Source organism: Gamsiella multidivaricata, assembly GCF_025024155.1.
Source record: "Gamsiella multidivaricata strain RSA 2152 chromosome Unknown BC939scaffold_9, whole genome shotgun sequence".
Classification (NCBI taxonomy): Eukaryota; Fungi; Mortierellomycota; class Mortierellomycetes; order Mortierellales; family Mortierellaceae; genus Gamsiella; species Gamsiella multidivaricata.
Window position 1 is genome coordinate 16,641 of NW_026251717.1, and position 20,290 is coordinate 36,930.

The 20,290-nt window shown below is 48.4% G+C and overlaps 8 protein-coding genes and 1 non-coding gene across 9 annotated transcripts; 2 read left to right on the forward strand and 7 right to left on the reverse strand.

Annotated features, from left to right (window-relative positions):
• Nucleotides 1-333: 333 nt before the first annotated feature.
• Nucleotides 334-407, reverse strand: BC939DRAFT_t40. The gene has a single exon. It is a non-coding gene; the product is annotated as a tRNA-Asn (tRNA).
• Nucleotides 408-1,417: 1,010 nt separating this feature from the next.
• On the reverse strand, nucleotides 1,418-2,302 carry BC939DRAFT_440273 (uncharacterized protein). The gene is made up of 2 exons (XM_051554063.1): nucleotides 2,242-2,302; nucleotides 1,418-2,157 (listed from the first exon to the last, which is right to left on the reverse strand). The coding sequence occupies exon 2, from the start codon at nucleotides 2,085-2,087 to the stop codon at nucleotides 1,533-1,535; it is 555 nt and encodes a 184-aa protein (XP_051415779.1). The 5' UTR covers nucleotides 2,088-2,157; nucleotides 2,242-2,302; the 3' UTR covers nucleotides 1,418-1,532.
• A 1,250-nt stretch (nucleotides 2,303-3,552) lies between these two features.
• Nucleotides 3,553-5,583, reverse strand: BC939DRAFT_473913 (uncharacterized protein; the record flags this gene model as incomplete). The annotated part of the gene is made up of 3 exons (XM_051558382.1): nucleotides 3,553-4,466; nucleotides 5,023-5,358; nucleotides 5,577-5,583. 3 exons carry the CDS (start codon nucleotides 5,581-5,583, stop codon nucleotides 3,553-3,555), a joined length of 1,257 nt encoding a protein of 418 aa, XP_051415780.1.
• Nucleotides 5,584-7,950: 2,367 nt separating this feature from the next.
• BC939DRAFT_499829 (uncharacterized protein) lies at nucleotides 7,951-8,815 on the reverse strand (the record flags this gene model as incomplete). Its single annotated transcript, XM_051559980.1, has 2 exons — nucleotides 7,951-7,978; nucleotides 8,637-8,815. 2 exons carry the CDS (start codon nucleotides 8,813-8,815, stop codon nucleotides 7,951-7,953), a joined length of 207 nt encoding a protein of 68 aa, XP_051415781.1.
• A 149-nt stretch (nucleotides 8,816-8,964) lies between these two features.
• BC939DRAFT_499830 (uncharacterized protein) lies at nucleotides 8,965-9,532 on the forward strand (the record flags this gene model as incomplete). The annotated part of the gene is made up of 2 exons (XM_051559981.1): nucleotides 8,965-9,354; nucleotides 9,440-9,532. 2 exons carry the CDS (start codon nucleotides 8,965-8,967, stop codon nucleotides 9,530-9,532), a joined length of 483 nt encoding a protein of 160 aa, XP_051415782.1.
• Nucleotides 9,533-11,070: 1,538 nt separating this feature from the next.
• On the reverse strand, nucleotides 11,071-11,644 carry BC939DRAFT_499832 (uncharacterized protein; the record flags this gene model as incomplete). The annotated part of the gene is made up of 2 exons (XM_051559982.1): nucleotides 11,071-11,411; nucleotides 11,494-11,644. 2 exons carry the CDS (start codon nucleotides 11,642-11,644, stop codon nucleotides 11,071-11,073), a joined length of 492 nt encoding a protein of 163 aa, XP_051415783.1.
• A 355-nt stretch (nucleotides 11,645-11,999) lies between these two features.
• On the reverse strand, nucleotides 12,000-14,798 carry BC939DRAFT_525880 (uncharacterized protein; the record flags this gene model as incomplete). The annotated part of the gene is made up of 6 exons (XM_051561338.1): nucleotides 13,853-14,798; nucleotides 13,594-13,647; nucleotides 12,940-13,003; nucleotides 12,792-12,847; nucleotides 12,329-12,557; nucleotides 12,000-12,224 (listed from the first exon to the last, which is right to left on the reverse strand). Exons 1-6 carry the CDS (start codon nucleotides 14,389-14,391, stop codon nucleotides 12,000-12,002), a joined length of 1,167 nt encoding a protein of 388 aa, XP_051415784.1. The 5' UTR covers nucleotides 14,392-14,798.
• Nucleotides 14,518-15,168, reverse strand: BC939DRAFT_499834 (uncharacterized protein; the record flags this gene model as incomplete). The annotated part of the gene is made up of 1 exon (XM_051559983.1): nucleotides 14,518-15,168. One exon carries the CDS (start codon nucleotides 15,166-15,168, stop codon nucleotides 14,518-14,520), a length of 651 nt encoding a protein of 216 aa, XP_051415785.1.
• Nucleotides 15,169-16,395: 1,227 nt separating this feature from the next.
• BC939DRAFT_440288 (uncharacterized protein) lies at nucleotides 16,396-20,029 on the forward strand. Its single transcript, XM_051554064.1, has 4 exons — nucleotides 16,396-17,624; nucleotides 17,722-17,777; nucleotides 17,883-18,640; nucleotides 18,735-20,029. Exons 1-4 carry the CDS (start codon nucleotides 16,459-16,461, stop codon nucleotides 19,779-19,781), a joined length of 3,027 nt encoding a protein of 1,008 aa, XP_051415786.1. The 5' UTR covers nucleotides 16,396-16,458; the 3' UTR covers nucleotides 19,782-20,029.
• Nucleotides 20,030-20,290: the final 261 nt, after the last annotated feature.

The window sequence follows — 20,290 nt, forward strand, 5'->3', positions numbered from 1 at the left end:
AACTGTTACGGGGCCTTTGCAGAATCCTCAGTAATGCTATTCTCGGTCGCAGAGGCGAGAACAGCAGGCCCGGATCAGCTTGCGTCTGTACTGGCGTTCATGTTCTTTTCATAGTCTGCTGGATATCTGTTGGGACCACCTCTGGCGCAGCCTACTGTTGAGGCGGATTATGGGAGCTATAGATATACAATTATTTGCATAGGCCTTCCGGATTTGATCTGTGCTGGCGCTTTGCTCGTGGTATGCATGAAAACCGAAAGGAAGAGATGGGTATCCAAGGTGCAAAAAGAAGAGAAGGATAGCCCAAGAACAAAAAATATAAAAGAGAATCTTCGCTCCTGGGTGGGCTTGAACCACCAACCTCCTGATTAACAGTCAGACGCGCTAACCAATTGCGCCACAGAAGCCGGGAACAGCAAGATTGTTCCGATATTTTCCGGAGGAATAATAATATTATATATTTCTAATATCTGAGAGCCACGGATTCCTCCGAATAGATCACGTGATAGAAATTTCAGCTGTGCAAAAATAATAGTTTTTAAAAAAAAGGCCCTCGACCGTGGAATAAAGCCCACACGTCCCCGTGGGTCCTAGTTATTAAAAAAAAATGAAGCTATGCTGCTTGTAGGATCAATCGACTCGAGAGACAAATTAATATTAAAAAAAAGCTATGCTGCATGTAGGAGAAGTTATGAGCCACAGCCTCTGTGGAATACAAATCCCATATTGTTGAGGATCCTTGTTAATAAAAATAAAAAATGCCCTCTAGGAGACTGGAGTGAGGGCAACAGATACATCTGAGACGCTGACCATTGTCCTCACTATTTTTCACGCTGCCTCTCTGTGCGATAGTCAGACTGAGTCCAGATATTAACTTTAGCCACCGAGCAATAAGTAATTTCTCAACCGCAATAATTAACGCTCTTTTCCTCACTGATTCTGGACACAGTCATACTTTTCAAACAGGAGTTACCCTAGTTCCGTACTCGGCCCAGATGCAGCGGAGCGGACGCTGCTGGACTGCTTGCAAAGGAGGAGGCGGTCGACAACCATGGAAGGGATGGAAAAGATACCCTTTTGTAACAAGGGGTTTCAGCTTTTAACACCGGTGGAATGTGGCCTGTCATTTGGCGACTGTGGAAAGGACGACTGTGGTTGATCATTGCTAGTTAAGTCTGATAGGTTCGCAGACTCGAGAGACAAATTGTTATAATCCTCCCCAATTTGACTGTGCTAAAAAAAATCGCCGTGTAGCTCTTTTATTTGCCATCTGACGCCTTGTAAAACCACGGCTGGACAGGATTCGTGCATAAAGTTCACTTTGCAAAGCTGTAGAGATTGATCAATGGCTCGTTCTGCTTGAATGTACGTTCCAATACCTGGTAATCATGGAGACAGATAATTTGATTTATTATAATGCTATTTCGCATGCATCTTTCCGCGCTTTGGGTGCAGTACGAGTCCATTCATATGTGCCATAATGTGTCCAGTGGTTATGGTCGTTGCGAGATCGCATAAGCCATGCATAGCTCTTATTTTTGCAAGAGAGAATGACGAACATTTAGCGCCTTGTTCTCTGTCTGCTCCAGTCCTTCATCCATCTCATCTATGAGTCGTTTGACTCGATCCAGTACAGTGATATACTCCATTGAAAAGAGATCGTGAATATTGCTGTTGTCAATCGCCAGTGCAATTTCTGTAACATCTTCGCAGTGTTTCATCTTCATGGGCTCGCTCTGGAAATATTCGGCGATCTCGGCGGGATAAGACACGATGAGACTGATGAAGTGCTTGTGCGGCTTGCAGTATTGCTTAGTATCGATACCGTGCCCGTTGCTTTTTGTTGGCTGGACTGTTTCGCGAGCCTTCTCTGCGTCGGAGCAGCGCATTTTGGTGCGAAGTTTCAACTGGACGAAAACTGGTATTCTGATATCCTTCTCATTCTGAGCCGCGCCAATAAATCGAACGACAAATGCAAGGTCGGAGCCAGACACTTGCTCGTCTGGAAAGAAATAAGGCAGCACCTGGTTTCCTTTGTGTACCGATCCATCAATGATATGAGCAGCCAGAAACTCCTCCATAATCATCGTTTCATGCCCGGTCGTCTGCAATCCGCCTGCACATCCAACTGCGGTGTAGGGGGTCTACTAACGGGTTCTATAACTTCTATCATTAGTTCTATTTACAGCAGGAGTTACCACGCGAATAGGACTTCGGCAAGGGTGTGCTTCGGTCACTTACTGGTTCGTGGTGCAGGGTCCTCCTTTAGATCGGAATGTATGAACACAAAGGTAAAATAGACTAGACGTAAATGGAAAGGAATAAATATGGGGATCTGTTTAGCTAAATGGTGCGAGCTAGGACTATATTCCTTTGGGAATGACTGGGGTAGTTGCAAGGAGTTCGCATATTGTGATGTCCGATGAGGTGAGGAGTCGTGACAATGAAGTCCAGCCCTCTGAAGTCGTTGTATGCCAATGGTCGCTGTTCAGGCCTCCGTTGTACCTTTATAATGCCGTTTCACGAGGGTGGGCCGATGACGGATGCTTAATGAGACGATCGATGATCGGGGAAGCGCTGCGGGGCAAGTACAATGTCTAAATAAGAGCGATTGACGGTGCAAAGGTGGCGAATGATCAGGATCGGCATTCCCTGTTGATTGTATCTCGTTGCATGGGTTACTGACGGTGGTAGCCAGTACCTGTCGTTGATGCGGTGTTATCCGGACAATCTGGGCGAATACAATGTGTGATACAAATGGTTTAGGTGGAAAGAAGACTCTGGTTCAGGTACCAGACCGTTTATTCTTTTATTCTGGGGGCGGTGCTCTTCCCCGTGATCTAATATTAACTTTGTAAGACCAACCGATTGATTCTCATTTACTACACCACACAACGATCTCCGCTCTGCGTCTGAGCATCGGGTGTGGAATTTTGGGTCCGTTGAACAGTTTCTTCGGCAGAACTCTATCGTGAAAGATGCCTTCCAAGTTTGTCGGGACTGCCCATTCCCAGTATTTCCCATGCGTTGCCTCATCGCGACATGTAGCCAACCTATCTGTGTGTGATACTGACGATAGCCAGGGTCCGTCCTCTGGAAGTAATTGTCCGCTGCTCTGAATACAAAGGGTTCGTCGATTGTCGTGTAGCGCTCGTCTTTGTATGTCCGGATTCGGCCAAACGCGACTTTCACTAATTCAGACTGCTCTCCTTTGTAAGCCAGGAACCCGCCTTGTGAATTGAATGCTACAACAGCAAACTTCAGGATGGCTTTGATGTTCCGGTACAAGACGTATGCTGGATCGTCGGAGTCGACTCGCTGAAGAAACCAGTCTAATTTTGAGCATAAGTTGCCTTGGAAAAGCCCCTGCCTCTTGGCAGTTATAAGAACATCTGCGGTCGTTAGTCGATACAGGCGTTCGTCCATGCATTCTTTCCATTTTGATGGATCGTTCGTCTCAATGATATCCTCGATTATCGAGATAATGGGGCGAAAACGGCCTATGATGGTGGGAAGAAGAACTACCGCTTTATTATATAGTGATGATATTATTTATACTACTACGGAGATCATGTGCCTAACACGGCCTGTGAAATCCCGGTAGAGATTCTGTATGACCTCTCTTGGAAACAGATGGGTCAATCGCATCCTCGCATCCTCGCTCAATGTGTCGCCCAGTCTCTTCACATAACATGCGACCGAATCCTCGCTTGTCCAACCGGCAAAGTCGGCGATCATGTCCAAACTCGCGCCTGCTTCAAAGTCGCCCTTGGAGAGCTTGTCGCCTGATCCAGCGCCTCCGGACCAGTCCACGTCTAAGTTGCTTAAGCTCGCCCCACAAGGCATGACGCACACCTTATGTTCGTCTATGGTATTTGTAATGTGTCTGAATGCCCGGAGAACAGGGGTTAGAACCGGCCTAGGAGTTGTGCCATTGCTATCCAAATACAATCCATTGAAGAGTCTATCCAGCACCTGGGCCTCGTCTAGAACCACGAGAAACTTGAAGGGTGCTGCATCAAAGGAGGTTGTTCGATCGAGAAGCTGTTTCTGAACTTTGTCGAATAGTTCTTGTACGGCGTTGAGAATGAAACCTGATATTGGATGTCTATGCAAGTAGACGTTGATATCCTTGAAGAGACTTTGAAATACGTCCATGAATGCAGGCGTTGCGACTTGCAAAAGCATCCATCGTTGGCATAAAAAATTGATTTTGGATTCGGGTTGAACCAAGCAGTAGTCTAGGATCAACAGCCGCGCATACAGTAGGCCATAGGTCAGATGGCGTAGTCTGTCCGTGTTGCCGTCCCTGCTCTGTGTCAAATAAATGGTCTTGTAGTCTGAAAGAGCGTTGATTAGAGTATTCATGCCGCTGGAGCCCCAATCCTTTGCCCCGCCGTTGAAATATAATCCCCATGTATTCGACAACAGCTCCATGGCCGTGCACGTTTTGCCGCTTCCATTCACTCCAAAGAGAGGGAGGTATCGGGCCCTAGGGTACTTTGCCAGAGTATTTTCAGCGACACTAGGGAGTCTGTTGGGATGTTCAGAACCGGGTTAATCGAAAAATAATAACGATGGGGCGATGCGAACATTCTCCTGTCCATGCACCCCGAGTCTCGGCAAACCCGGCACGCCGCCTCGGGTGACAGGCAGACAATGTGAGCCCTTCACGAACTCGGTCAGAAACTTGGTATGTTTGGATTCTGGGGCAAAGAAATTGCCTGCAATCTGTTTGAGGTCTGTTCTGAGGCTGCCTAATTAGTTGATGGATTTAGAGGTTGTTAGAGACTGGAAAGATCAAGTGTAATCAGAACAGAAAATGGTGTCTCTACACTCACCAGAGAGGAAGGAGCTAGGGTGAAATTTATCTGAGGAAGGGAGTCGTACAAGGGCAGGGACAGCTAATGTAACAGCTCGATAGGGTGCAAGAAACGATAGGGTCAAGAGTCAGTATTTCGTGAGAAAAAGCGAAACGCGAGCAAATCCAGGTACTAGTTCATAGCGCGCGGGATAGATTACCTGGTAGTAGTCGCTGCACGGTGATGTGGATTGCTTCTTCAGATGGCTCTTCCGTGAAGATCTTGAAGAGGCGAGTCGCTGGACTGAGTTCCGTCTTGGAGTCGATCTCGTTCAGGAAGACCGCATTGTGGATATTGACAGCGACGACAGGGACCGAGACACGCCAGACCGTGAGCTTGTCTGCTGCGACATCAGCAAAAGCGACAGCCTTCTCAGCCTTGATGAGATTCCTGAGGTTACTGATGGTGTCAGTAGATGGTATCGAGACTGGAAACGCGTTTGACGTGGGTTCTCCATCGGTGAGACAAAAGGGAGTGAGGTTGGGTATGGTCGAAACTAAGCGTGATTGAGTGAACAGTCAACGCAGTTTGGTGGCGTATGTAGGAGGACAAGAATGAGCGGAGGGGATAATCTGTAAAAAGCTCTGAAGGCGCGTTTCCTTTTGTTTTGTGTGCTCCTGAATTTCTGGGCGTGAAAATGGCTGCAGCTGCAAGTTGCCGAAAAGATAATCGTAATAACTAAGTGACTTGACTGTGTTGAGTTGGCACACTAACGGACCATCTTTAATCTTGTCTAGGACATTGACACTTGCATGCGGGTCGGCTGCATGCTTCTTTAAACTCCAACACTACCGCCGGCAGCTTAATCATAATGAGGCTGTAAGTATTGTCAATCAATGGGGTACGCATGGCAATTAATGCACCACAGCTGGTTTCACCATGAAGGTATCATTGACTGACCTTTCAATGCGCCTTTCTGTTTGCTTTATGATGGAGAATGGATGTACAGTTGAATAAAGATCTCGACAGCGCCTTACCAATGTTCATACCGTGCGGAGCTGACGATATCACTGACGATGATATTGCAAGCATTGATCCCTTACAATTGAGAGACCTCACAATCACGGATGAAGATGCAGACATCGACCCCGTTACAGTTTGGGGACCTCTCGATCACAGACGGTCATGGAGTGGACGATACTGAAAGTCCTGAAGCCGAGGTAGCCCAGGCCAAAGCAGAATATAATGACGCATGGAGCCGGTTTCGAGAACTCTCCAAGAGCTTTAAAAATTCTTGCGAAGGGGATGCTCCCTGGACCAACCTCCCTATGGTTACCGATCCGCGACTCATTACGCGGCCGCGCAACAATAGCCTCGACTATCAACCGAAAGTCTTTTTTGTTCCGGAGAAAGGTTATTTGGACTGGATCGAACGTGATGGTTTGACGCATTACTTTCACTGGCGACGAGAAAATGAGCGCATCGCTCCACAGTCTGCAAAAGGACAGTACCTGTTTTGGGAGGCCTGGATATGCCATCGATGCGGGAAGCCAGAGAACAAACCAAGGAAGACAGCTAGACAAGTCATTCGACAATCCCAGAAAGTCGGTTGCCAGGCCAAGCTTTATGTCCATAAGCTGATGACTGGCACTGTCATTGATCCGGCATACGAGACCAAGCGCCACCAGGAACTTGTTCGCCTGACATATTATTTCAAGCATGAGGGCCATGTTCTTGGCGATGGTAATGACTTTAAGTACCTTCGTATCAGTTCCAGGATGAAGAACAAGATCTGGGATCTCATCGATGCTGGCTTGGATCTCCGACATATACGTGAGAACCTGATGGCCCTGTCTGGAGATTTCTGGCGCCAGTTGGAGGACCAGGCTATCACCCGTGGCAACTTTGTAACATCAGAGGATGTCCTTAGCCTTGTGCGTTCATACTGGGAGCTGAAAGCAGAGCGCCATCCAACTATCATCATCTCTCTGTGCTTGTGGATGGTCCATCTCGAAAGCCAAGGTTTCTTTGTTTTCCGTGCGCAGAACCAAAGGAAGGTCGAGAAACTGGACAGTACTGGACACAAATCCGCTGTGGGCAGCTAAGGGAGAATCCAGATGCCATCGGAATGAACTCAACACATGCCATCAGCAAAGGGCTATTCGAACTGTACACAATAATCATACAGGATCCACAGACGATGCGCGGTATACCGGTTGCTTTCCTACTTACAGAGGATAAGACATCAGCGTCTCTTCAGCTCTGGTTGATGGAGCTGAAGAGTTTGGTTGGTGGCTTTCGATACATTACAACTGATGATGCTGGTGTGGAGAGATACGCTATTGAGGGTGCGTTCGGAGATTCGGTCAAAATACATTTGTGTCCGTGGCATGTCGCCAGAGCATGGAGCAAGAGCATCCGCCCACTCGTCAAGGGACCAAGTCCAAAAGAGTCCGATGTCATACGGAAGCAGGCCCGCAATACTCTGCATAGCATCATGTATGAGTCAGATCAAGCTCGAGCTCACGAGATGATTGAAGAAATGCGGCAAGGCTGGGCAGGCTATCCCGAGTTTATTGCCTACCTGAACAAGAACTACTTCCAGAGTGAAGAACGCCTCAAGGTGTGGATGAAGGCCTATCGAGACGATGCGTACTATGCATCCATGGACACAAACAACTTTGGAAAGTTGGCACAACCACCTCAAGGATGGATTCCTCCGAAGGCATCATAAAGTCCGCGCAGATCGTGTGGTGTATCTACTCAGCCATACTGTTGTGGAGTACTTCCAAAAGGAGAAATTCCATAACTATATTTAAGTCGGCCGCAAGACCAAAGGCCAGATCATGGATATCCTCCGCCAGCGCGACGTTCAGGCCATGACGATGGAGGAGATTCATTATCGTGTTCAGCGCCTTGATGGTGAACTGCGTGTCCTCTCATTTACCCACCCTGGCCTATTTTACAACGTGTCTACAGACGCTCGGGACATGGTTACTGGCTGCAGTTGTCCCTATTTTCTACGGCTTCGGCACGTGTGCAAGCATATTCTGATGGCCTACAGAAAGTACATGACGGAGCTCTCACTATTCGATATGCTCCAAGGCGCCCAGATCTCGCACTCCCTGCTATTGAGTATGATGGTCCTCTACTGGATCAGGCGCACGCAGTGGTCGCTATGAAGGAGCAAGAGAAGAAGCGACAGCAAGATGCTTTAGATCTGTCTGCTTTGGCTGCTGTAGAGGCACTCAAAAAATACGTTAGAGCATCACACTGTGATGAAGTATTTTTAGATAGACTGCATAAGCTAGTTGGGTATGCTGAGGAACTACCTTTAAGAAAAGATCATTTCCGCAAACGAAGATGACAAGAATATTAATAAAATAGTCAGATATATAGTATAGCGCGAGAAATAAGGGTTGTCAATGGCCGTCGATGACTATGTCTATGTTTACACAAGGCCAGACGTCTTTCAATTGTGTTGTTTCCGCAACCCATGATCCGATTCTGACAAAAAGAACTTCGTTAGAATCCTCAGATACATACCTAAATTCTCTGTTAGTAGAATTTGATTCCAAGGATAGGTAACCAAGGGACTCTTCGTTATTATATCATTTCGGACAAGGCGCACCTTTATTTTATTATTGTCTGGCATGCCCCACATAGAAAAAAAATGCGAAAAAGTCTCCTCTGCCAACTTCAGTTAGTGTGCACTGCTGGTTTGCAACGCTCTAAGGTACTTCATTAAGAGCGAACTGCTGAACCGAGCGTCTTTATCCTCCTCTATTGGAGCATATGCTGGCGCTGTATTTTGATTGGCCCTTAAAAATGTACGCACGGGCGAAATAATTAGACTCTACGTGTTGGAGCTGGTTGACAACATCGAGGTGTATTTCGATAATCTGGAAGATCGTCTCCCAGCCGACAATACTGTTATAATATGGCTGGATCTTGAGGAGCGAAATAGTTTGACGGCCTCCGTACTGGATCCTGTCCATCCCGACAAACGTCATGTTGTCACTATACGAAGATCCTTCCTTTACGAACCCGCCATAAAGTTCCGCTCGCTACTACAGGACAGGAAGCGAGACGCAGGGTGGATGAGCTGGAGAGCCGGATTCCAAGCTTCAGTATGGAAACACTTTACAGCTATATTAAATACATGACCAACCCGAGCGGCCAAGCTTCCAGCTACAGTGCCAACGTGTCCAGTACCAGTACCACCACCAGTAACGACGGCAGCAGCAGCAGCAGCAGCAGCAGCAATTCTCTGAGCCTTAACAACATTAACGGCGAAATTAATGTTCTGGGCTATTTGCTCAGCTTTTATGGACACAAACGGTTGAGAAAAAAGACATGGGGCGCAAAAACAGCGCAGGTTGCATGTTTGGATTACTTCGTCAAGGCTATCTTGCGCATGGCAGGTGGATCGGAGGACCAGAAGAAGACAGCTGAGGATAACATAGTTCTTTGCTTTAGCCTGGGTTCGTTCAACACTCAAACTGGACTAGCACAAAGCACTCAGCGCTTGAAAAAACGACTTGTCATCAGAGTAAGTCATAATGCGTGTCTTGTGTTGCTGTTCCAAAGAGGATGAATGTCTAATGTATGCACCCGTATTTGTCCGCACTCTCTAGGCAAAGAGCTTTGGATATGTCATGCTGGGCGCACACGGGTATTATACAAGCGCAAAATGTCCCCGTCTGGACTGTAACCAGTTCCTGGTCTAGCTACCGTTTCCTTCTAATTATTGTCCCGGATACCATGTACTGTTCGGTCGCGATAGCCCGCGTATGCCAAGCGCAGTTACAGGGCCAGAAGAGGCCTGATGAACACAAGCACTTGCAAAGTCCTGCAACAGCAGCAGCAGCAGTAGAAAGAAGGCGCGCCTTCTCCACGTATTTGAAGTTTCTCTTATATAGGGCCCCTTAAATTGTTACCCGGAAACGCTATTTATTCACTGTTACTCCTCATGCATACTGACACACCAATGTACATTTCATTAACAGCACCGTACCAGTGTCAGACCTCGTTATTTAATTACGCCTCGAGCATTGGGGCCTCTGCCATCTGATGCGTTGCGATTCCGATTTCCCAGCGCATCGGAGTTGTAGCTCACTTCGACATTAGCCTGGGTTGACTCGTTATGCTAAAGTCACCCATGGTGTTGGTCGTGCACCTGCGGCAGAGGTAAGGTTACCAACAGGCTTGCCGTACTGGAGCACGGTGCCGCTTGCCTGCCCTACTTGAAGTGGTGCTTGTGCTGGCTTTCTTATTTTATTATCTGTATCCTGTTGAGCATTTGAGTTGTAGCTCACTTCAACATTAGCCTGAGTTGGCTCGTTATGCTAGTCACCCATGGTGTTGATCATGCACAGAAAACGGCATACACTTTGTCCGCCTACCCTCACTGGTAAGTGTTTTTTTTTGCGCCATTGCTATGGCTCATGCTAACGTCCATGATGTTCGTCCATCCTGTCAAGACTCGCTGGATGTCTCGGTTTGGAAGTGAAGGACTATAATTGAAGGATGATACAGAAGCCTACATACAATGGAAAGAGTGGCCGTCCCTGGTGCGCTGCGGTCACACATGGTCCCTTTAGGCCTCTCACGTAAAAATCAGCATGGACCTTATAGACGATTGCCCTGAGAACGATTCACAGCCTGGAAAGTTTGCGTAGATCTCCTGTTCGTGTGTCTTGATATGTCCGTCCTTGAGTGACTATGCGCAGTCTCATGAGCATTGGCGGGAACTCTTGGCGACCACAGCCGTGAAAACTTTCACGTTTTCTCCTTAGGAAGCCATTGGTCGCTACAGTGCAAGTATGTCTATGTGTTGATTTGGAATTATTCGGCAGACTGCTGCACTGCTGTGCCATTGACGCTATGTTAACATTGTGGTCATTATTGTTTATAGCGGCAGAATATTGAATTTGATGCAGAGGGTTGCAAGTTTTACGGCTGGAAGCCGTGCCCGGCTCCGCCATAGTCTTAATTATGAGGACTGTGAAACAGTAAGTGTCCACCTGCTGTTGCTCGCCCATACTTCCTGTGCTGAACTGCGTGGGTCGCATCTGATGAATAATGTTGGTGGATCCTAGATGGTCGGTGCGTGGCATGTATCATCGAGAAATATCAGGAAGGTGCAATTCAGGCATTGCGCAGGTGAGAGCTGCAGAAGTCTGAGGCAGCCGACAACATGTACGTACTGCATGAATCCCAGACAAATTTACTACGTCCACTCCCGGATTAGCCGACAAAGCGTCGCTTAATCCCAATTTCGTATTCTGTCAGAGTCTGCCAATAAATTTTTATTGTCGCCCTTCTGACTCGTACTCGCTGTCAGACAGTTCAATAGCATCACTGGTACTGGTGCCAACGGTATCAATGGTATCTTGCTCCTCCACCCCTTGTTAAGTGCCATCAGGTCCACCGTTAGCTGAAGTCCGTCCCTCATGAATGTGGCAACACGGAGATCAGGATACTGTGCAGGCATCTCCCCATCAAGAAGCATAGCGCAGCACCTGTCCAACACGTCCAGCAGACCCTCCTCCACCTCCTTATGCGCTTCTTCCTCTAGAATGCTGGAAACTTGAGAAGAGTTCTTGACTAGCAGCAGCTGAAGCTCGTATCGATCAGACTGACGCTCCATGGTACGCCGAGAAACACAGCTCGACATCGTTGTGCTTACTACCATCATCATTGTTCTGTAGAGAATAAACTGTGTTGGAAACCTCATCATCCTCATCTTCCTCGTCCTCGTCCACCAGAACGACACTCTTAGCCGGCAGGAAAAAACTCTTGTGCTTATCCCTGGCTGATACAGCCTCTACACTATCCATGGTCTATTTTGTAGGGCCATTACCCTCGCAACACTTGAGGTAGGCGAGCACACCAAAGTCATTTTGCCATCTGATGACTACTGCGCGACCTGGGTACAATTTCATTAATTCTTACTTGAGCTGTTCCAGCCCATGATCCCTCACATCCTTGTCGGCCGTTCTTAGGAGGTCCTGTATTGCTGCAGGCACAGTAGGGACATGGACGAAGCAGTTGCGGATGGTCGTCTGTGCCACATCGTCCTAGGCGGAAGCAAGATATGGCCACAGCTGGTCGTTAGGGATCCTGGCTTTGCCAGAGATTGCCACTTCTCGACACCTACTGTAGAAACGACGCGAATCACATGCCGGCTATATTTCACTTTGAACGATGGGATGGTCCCTGCATCCAAAGGCTGAGCGACTGATGTTGGGGTAGTCGAATAAAATCAATATCCTTGAGACCAAGTTCGTCGGTGTTGCCATTGTCCATCATCAAAGCAATATGTCGCTTTTCCATAGCAGTATTGAGTTCCTGAAGCCATTCCTTGAATAAGACCTGTGTCATGTATCTACTGCCCTTGGAACGAGGTTTAAGTCTTGCCTCCGTGTCCAAAAAAAAAAAAAAAAAAAAAAGCGAAATAAGGATCGTGTATGGCTACAAGTTGAGAAGATAAACGCACGCTTTCCAAAGCAAACTCGCCTTACACAGCACAAATGGCATCCGCTTGTCCGACCCATCAGCATTGCAGCATAGCAGGATGGATACCCTGTCTGTTGTTGTTCGGCGCGTAAATCCTTGATGAAGTCTGCCTTCAAGGCCAACGAAATAACTCTGTACTGTTTCTTCTTAGTATATGCTTCAGCTGCTGAAGTTACGTTCACCATAGCTTCGGTCGTTGTCGCCATGGCCTTGGCCGTCGCCAAGGACTTTGCCCTAACTTCGGGATGGGGATGGGGATCAAGACAGGGACGGGATAGCACTCATAAAAAGTATATGAAATTCGGATTAAGCGACGTTTTGTTGGCTAATCCGGGAGTGGACTGCACAGCCCGAAAAATAAACACGCGTCCTGGTCGCGAGGGAATCTGTCTATTGTGATTTTTTGCCGCAAATTCCGCACATCCATGGCCAAGCTTGCATCGTAGATATCAACATGAAGTGCCTTACCAGTACTGTACACAGCATGCCATATTAATGTCATTCGGGATATCGTTCATGCCATACTGATACAGCCAAGATAACGCCGAAATGTTCTGTGATGTCTCCGAACATGTCATTGCACAGGAACCCTGGCCTGCTGTTTGTCTTCGCGTACCTGAGCTTGAAGTGCCTCGTGGTCATCGCTTCCTGTGGCACCTTCTCTGTGAATGCCTCGAACACTTGCAACAAAGAGAGTGACGATGCCTGCTTCACGAACGCTTGGCGGCTACAAGCCAGTACTCTTCCTCCCCAAAAGCATGGCATGGGTCTCGCTGAAGGGGAGATGGCGGCCGTGATAGGACTTCAAAGCCTCCTCGTCCCCTTCCCACTTCCAAATTGGTGCCTCTCTCTCATCTCCACTCCACCTCCACTCTCACCCTAAATAGCCCTTCTGCTGAACCATCTTGTCATTATGGTATCTGCGCATAGCTAGTCCTTTTTTTTTTTTTTTTCTTTTTTTTTCTTTCCTTGCTTATGGATGTGTGCGTCCCTCTATGGCAACATTTCGGAAACGCGTCGCAGCCATCCCCTCAAGCTTGAACTGAGTATTCTCTGAATTGTTCGTCGTTCTCGCCCCGTTGCCTTACTTGACAACCTTCACATCTACCGCCGTCCCTGTCTCGTTCTTCTCGTTCCGTTCTCGAATCCTATCTTGAACTCGTCAACCCTTCTTTTTTGGGCCGCTTCTGTTCTCCTTCACATCTCCGCAAGTTTCCTCGTCCACCCCCTCTTTGTTTCATTGCGCCTCGGTACTTAAGTATACGCTTACCCTGATCCACCTGGAGTCACTGCGCAAAAGAAGGCCTCAGTTGTGATGATGGGACTAGAGGTAAGAGGCAATTTAAACAGAACATAATATTATCAATTTAGATATACCCAGCACACCACTGTACCTACATCATCAGGCAATCCTAATAATTTATTCTTTATTATAATATAGCGTTCCATTCATTGTTCTGTCTTTGAAACGTATCTTGGTCCTGTCGAGCTTTGGTAAAGATTTGAGCTGCTCCAGCACTGCATTGTACATCGCATATTTCCTTGCCCTGGGTCGCATCAGCGCTGACGGAATATGTCCAGCCTTATACGCATCCGGAAACACCAAGCTGCCGCAGGGTTCAAGGAACGTCATCTCAACTACCTCTAATCCTCGACATGCAAAAGCCCCATAAAACTCGTCTTCCTGTCGAATTCTCTCCTCCGCGTCTATTACACACCTCGGTATCGAGATCCTTTTCAGTACCTTGCACCGCCTCAAGAGCGCCAGAAGTGCGGCCAAGCAAGTCTCGGACGGGTGGCTGCCACAATTTGTTATCTGGAGATCCTCGAGTGTTTCCCAGAACGCCTCGTGCCTAACAATCGTGGTCAGAATTCTGCAATGTGATAGCTCAACCTCCGTGATCCCTAATCGTCTCATCCTCGGAAACGCTGAGAGAAAACATTCAAGGCCCTCGGTGTCGATGGCATTCCGAAAGAGCCGAAGCTGCTCAAGATGGAAGCAGTGAGATTGCAGTTTCTGACAAAACTGCTCCATTCCAGGCGACATGCGGAGGTCCAAGTCATCCATGAGCGTCTGGGAGAGCGAGAGACATTCGAGTAGAGGAGAGCGCCGGGTGATTCTGAGGATGGACCCATATCCATCCTGAGCCCCATCCAAGTGGAGTGAGCGTAGCTTACTCTGCTGCTGCAGATCTTATTGTCGCTCCGAAGGCTGTAGGCTTCTACCACTTCTTGTTGCCACCGCTTCCAGGGCTGCTTCGGTCGGCGCCAGCAGCCCTGTAATAGGATCCAACAGTAGACCCGGGGATGCCTTGCACTCCCATCCGTCGATTTCCAGCGATTGTAACCCTGATAGATGGTCTAGCAGATACTCCAGTGCTTCTGAGGGCATTTTGAAATGGGTAAAGGACAACGTCTTTAGCATTTTCATCCCCACCATCGTCCTGAATATTTCCACGATACCCTGCACATCTTCCTTTGTTACGACAGCACGCAGTCGGAGTTCTTCAATGCGTGGATTGGACTGTAGGGCTCGTTCGAGGACAGGGTAACTGAGGAGCCCTGGGACATGGAGGAGCGTCAGTTGAGTGCAGTGAAGACCGAGTACGTCGAGTGGGACAAGGCTGCCACACCGTAGCTCGCGGATAAAGGCTGAATACCGTGGGAAAGCACTGCGAAAGGTGTGATTGGTCCATTGGTCAGGGTCAATCGAGCGCCAGAGTTCGCTTGCGAAGGGGGCGAACCAACTACGGCGGACGCGGCAGGCACTGGCAAGGTCATTTTTGGATAAGTGTTTAGCGATGAGAAGACAGATCTCGGGGATGTCAAAGATGGTGTCGGCCATTGTGTACTTGATGAGATGATGGTGATGTTCAGGAATGAGGCAACGAGATTGGTGTGCGTATGGTTGCGAACAGTGCTTTTGATCCCTCGTTGACTGGTCCCTGAACTACGCGTCATGGATCTGCCCGTGCCCTGAAACAACCCAATTGTCCATCCGCTGGGCTAAGCACCTACAAACAGAAAGAGACTCGACAATCGACAAAAACTCCTCTCACCAATACTCTTTTTCCCATTCTGTTGGGTATATTGAAACGATCAATCGGTCAGTTTTATACCAGGTTGCTCTAGTAGCAACCACTGCAGATGTTCCGGTATCTCGATGTGAGGTATTCTCTCATAATCGCCGCAAAGGAGCCAAATCCGTTTCACCTTTACCCAGTGTTCCACTATCCACTCCTCCGTTTCGACGCATCTACGTACACCGATCCTCGTAGCTCTTCCAGGTCGCTCAATCCTGCTGGGCATGACCGGAGCCGTCTTCCCTTCCCCGCCGTCTTAGAGATTCGACAGTCAAGGAGCTGGGACTATATCGCATCAAGCGACCTCACGTCCACGACCCTTCAAAGCTGTCGCTGACATTCGAGCCTAGCACTCTAGATCTTTCGAGCCGCTTTCAATGGTTCATAACCATCGGGTCCATAGTTGATACTGTGGAGGTGATATGTCAATTAAAATATCCAGATGTCGGATTCGATCGTAGGCCTACATGCGTCTAGCAATATCCTCCAAAGGAATAGCACTGATGATAGTGTGGGCTCCTGTAATCTTGAAGTGCTGCCACACTTTAAAGCCGAAGTATACGTGAACCAAATATTTGCCGAGCGCGCTGCTTCTCCATCCTTTTCTATCCCTAACACTCGACACTCGATTGCTTTTTCTCATGGCTGTATTAGTATTAATGAATTAGCCACTACACGCGCAGATGCTGAGGATTTTACTGGATCCATGAGTCTCGTTTCTTTTCCTGAGCACGGTTATGTGGGCGAAGCAATTGCTCCTTATAGTAGTGTTTTTCGCCAGCCTACACGGCTTTCCAGGCGATTTTAGGCCACCGTTGCTGCTTTCCCAAAGACGAGTGCTTTATTTCACCCGATTTGCTGCTGGAGGAACGTGCTCTACGCGTGGCAACATGTCCTTCCCATGCCACTTAGTGTGATGGGACAGAGAATAAGGTTTGGCGCAGCGAGTTCGGCCAGTCAGTAATCTTCATCAGACTCTGCCGGTTTAACAGTCCCCTCCCAAAACCTCACACTCCTTCTCTGCTCGCTCATTCTCCGCACTCACTCCACGCATGAAGCCCTCTGACTCTTTCAACGCTACCATGGACATCACTCATGCATTCCACCACAACATCAGCGCGAGGAGCGAAGTAAACATGTTTGAACAACTGCCGACAGAGATATTATGCACCGTCCTCGAGTATGTTGTTGAACCCGGCGAGGACAGACTCTCGGCGAGCGACGACGGGGATGGCCCCAAAGCAGGCAACTCACTGCAGTACTGGTATTTAGATCCGAATCGGTCACTGCTCCGCCTAGTATGTCGCTCTTGGAACCAGACCATCCTAGCCATGGCCAGGGAAATGAACATCAAGCTTAGTGCCGACGAGTCCATGAAGACCCTGTTGGATTCTGTCGCCGCAAATAACAAGTCAGCATCGTTTGTCAAGGACACTACCACTCAACATCGATCAGCATCAACTGCTCAAAGCTCTAGCTACCAAAGAAGCGGTGCGCCTGAAAGCAGCGGTAACTCGAACAGCAACAATCCAACTCGGAGGGCCACAGCAGGAGGAAGTAGTCGCACACTAAGGCGATCGGCCCGACTCAGGGAGGCATCAGCAGCCAACTCACTCGCTAGATCAGACGCGCCTTCATCATCGACACCTTCATCTCATTCGCGTTCGACCGTAGATTGGACCTTCCCATATTCTGCGACAGACAGCGGCTCGCGACTGAGATTGAACTTTAGCAGAGGGCTAGCAGCATCCCACGGCATACAGTCTGATCGCCATCCGCGATTATTTCGGCACATCATTCAAGAACAGCGCGAACGCCGACGCATAGCTAAGCAAAATCATATTCCAATCCAAGGATTCTACTGCGCGGTTCCGAAGCAACCAATTTCGGCCGACGGCACTGGAGCTGGAACAAGCAGCCAGCACGCAGAGCTCAAAATGAATCCCTGGACCTGCCCACCTTTCATCAGCTCGCTCTGTGTTGAAGGAAATATGAGTCGCTCGATGGATCCCAAAGAGGAGGTCGTGATTTCTGCCAGCTATTCAGGAATCAACCCGCGACCGGGCGGAGGGGCCATCGACTGTCTTTCAAGCACGCCACACTACCGCATGAACGAGAGAGAACATGGATCCATGCTTGACCACTGGCTCCGAGCTGCAGTTCCACAAGGTCTGACCTCGTTTTCGATCTCTCGATCAGCCGATTTCGGAATAAATGGGTAAGCGAATTCAAATTCCATATCTATTATGCGACTAACAGCATTGGTGGCATCATCAAGGACACTAAGCATTCTTGAGTGTCGGTACAACGTATAGGCTGCTTTCGCTTCCAAAGACTTTGAAGACCCTGAAAATCAGCCGATGCCCAAGAGGTAAGACAACGTCCTATAGGGTCTTCTAGACCACGTAATGTGGATCTTATGTCGCGAGCGGCTTCTGACAGTTTTAATGCACCTTTTTACTAATGTCTCCGATAGTGACGGGTGGCACTCTTATGACAGGATTTTGGCATTTGGCCAACCTGACGTCGCTGACAATATGTTCCGATATTATGTTCACGGACGAGAGTTTCACAATTGCGCTGAGTTCATTGGAGCATCTCCGTCATGTCATCTATATCTACCCCTGCGACCCTATCCAACCTGCCTGGCGAGATCTGTTCCGCTATTGCTCCTCATGCGAGCTCTATCATCGTCGAGTCACAACAAAAACATATCGACGTAGTTTGCTGATGCCGGAGCTGCCTTCTCAAATTCAAGATTTTACGTTTGAGATGGACGAACCAAGGTTCCAGCATATACGACTTGACACCTTTGAGCCCGACCACCATGGATTTGGCCGCACAGACAATGCAAAATTCTCTCTTAGTTTATGGAAAGCTGGGGCGGTCTCGGATACTGCCAATATCGCATCTTGTCAGATGAATGACTGGTGCGGATTTGAACTTTCAGGGAGTGAATTGCGCTCATGGTGGCCCGAAAACCTGACACGGCTCGATCTTTCCAAGTCTGTAGTCACCGATGGGCGCTTTGACGTGCCTTCTCGACTGGAGGAGCTGATCATGTCTTACCCTCTCGAGCCAAACGAGATCATAGTGGATGAGTCACCAGTCAAGTTCGAGGAAGACAAGCAGTGGTTTCCATCGAGTCTGACAACGCTTGAGGTACGCGGAGCGCCCTATCATGTGTCGTGTGAGATGCAGGAAAGCCCCACAGAAAAGGTCACTATGTGGATGGTAAGTAGGCAAGAAAATGAATTTTGAGGTTTGAAGCAGGGATTGAAATTACGGGGATGGTATTCATATCAGCGACCGTTCTATCAATCACTAGGCATATATCAACAAGATGCTGAAGAAGGTTCCGCGTCAACTTGAACACCTTACGATAAGCAGCTTCCAGATCCCGGATGCCGACGCAATGACTCTGATGAAGGATCGTGTTCAGAAGACACTCAAGACCTGGAAGGTTCGACTGTTGTGTCCCCAGAGACCAAAGCAAGGAGGATTCTCCACATCCCAACTGTACTCGCCTATCATCTATGTGGATGAATCTAGTGACGAGGAGGGGCGGGATTTTACAGCAATCTCTTCTGATGATTATGATTCAGACGACTCGGATGACTCGGAGGCGAGTTTTTATGTCCCGGAAGGTCCTATTTCTAGACGAATACAGCGAGCGCTTTATCATCAGGGTGTCAACAGTGCGCGAGCGGCCTTGCGACAGTTTGTGGATGCTGCTACGGCAGAGCAGTACGATGTGACACCGGTCATGCTGCGAGAAGCCATCAGAGGTATGAGCGTTCTGGAGAGGTTAGATGTAGAGGTCAACTACCAGCACTACCGGTCCTGTCGCGCGATGTGGAAAGGCAACCTGGGGCTTTCAGAGTCGACGTCATCTGCTGCTAAGCGAGGTGTACGAGGAAAGGAGGCCGGCATTTCAAATGACTCGGTTGCAGACATTGATAATGAGGACGGTATAGCTAAGCATGAAGGGTATAGAAGCAAAAGGCAGAGGATTGGAAAGATGGCAAGCTCATTTACATTCAGCGCTTCTACTAGCATGGCCAATAACTTCAGGACTGCAGACACTGAGGGATGCGAGGAAGTAGCTCGTCCAGAAAAAAAGGACAGGAAGGGCAAGGGTAGAAAGGTGGAGTGCGACGACGATCGACCTAGACCCATCACTGTCAGCGAAAGCAAGAGGCCCTGGGAAGAGGATAGTGAGATCGAGGACAGTTCAAGCCAGCAGGACTTTGCACTTAACCAGTTGATGGGACATGGAAAAATGGGCCGGCGTCCGAAGACTGAAATCCGGTACTGGAACAACTCGTGCTGTGGCAAGCGATGCCTTGGCTGGATCCGTATGCACGATAATTAGAAGAATCTTTAGGCTCTAGTGGCACCGTGTTAGCCTAGGAGGAGATTACCGGATGCCTTATTCTATACATTTGAGCCCTGTTTGTGATTTCTCATGACAAGTTTTGATCTTTTGTGATAGCCCTTCAATAAAGCAAACTCGATGAATATAGTCGAGTAATTACCGCTTCGGCTCTCAATTTGGCGCATATGCGTCATTTTCAATGCCGTTTTTGCCAGGAATAGAAAACCGGGCCATGTGGACATGAGAAACCGCAGCCTGGCGGTGCCTGGTACCTGATGTCCTTCAGCTGCTCACGCGAGATAATTATCCATCTGCTCATTTTTATCTCTTTGATGGGAATAACTATCGGTTCTAATCTATTCTTGCACTCAAGTGTAACTCTCGATTTTCTACGTAAACTATCTATGTTATGGTGCCTACATTGAGCATCGTGCATGATCATGACCAAGCGCGAATGGAACAAAACGTAAACAAAGCATGGCAGGGTCTAAAAATAGTCGACACAG

Coding starts and splice junctions, on each gene's coding strand:
- BC939DRAFT_440273 (XM_051554063.1), bottom strand. CDS start 2,087: ATGATTATGGAGGAGTTTCTGGCTGCTCATATCATTGATGGATCGGTA.
- BC939DRAFT_440288 (XM_051554064.1), top strand. CDS start 16,459: ATGAAGCCCTCTGACTCTTTCAACGCTACCATGGACATCACTCATGCA. Junction 17,625..17,721: donor GCCGATTTCGGAATAAATGG/GTAAGCGAATTC, acceptor TACAACGTATAG/GCTGCTTTCGCTTCCAAAGA. Junction 17,778..17,882: donor AATCAGCCGATGCCCAAGAG/GTAAGACAACGT, acceptor TGTCTCCGATAG/TGACGGGTGGCACTCTTATG.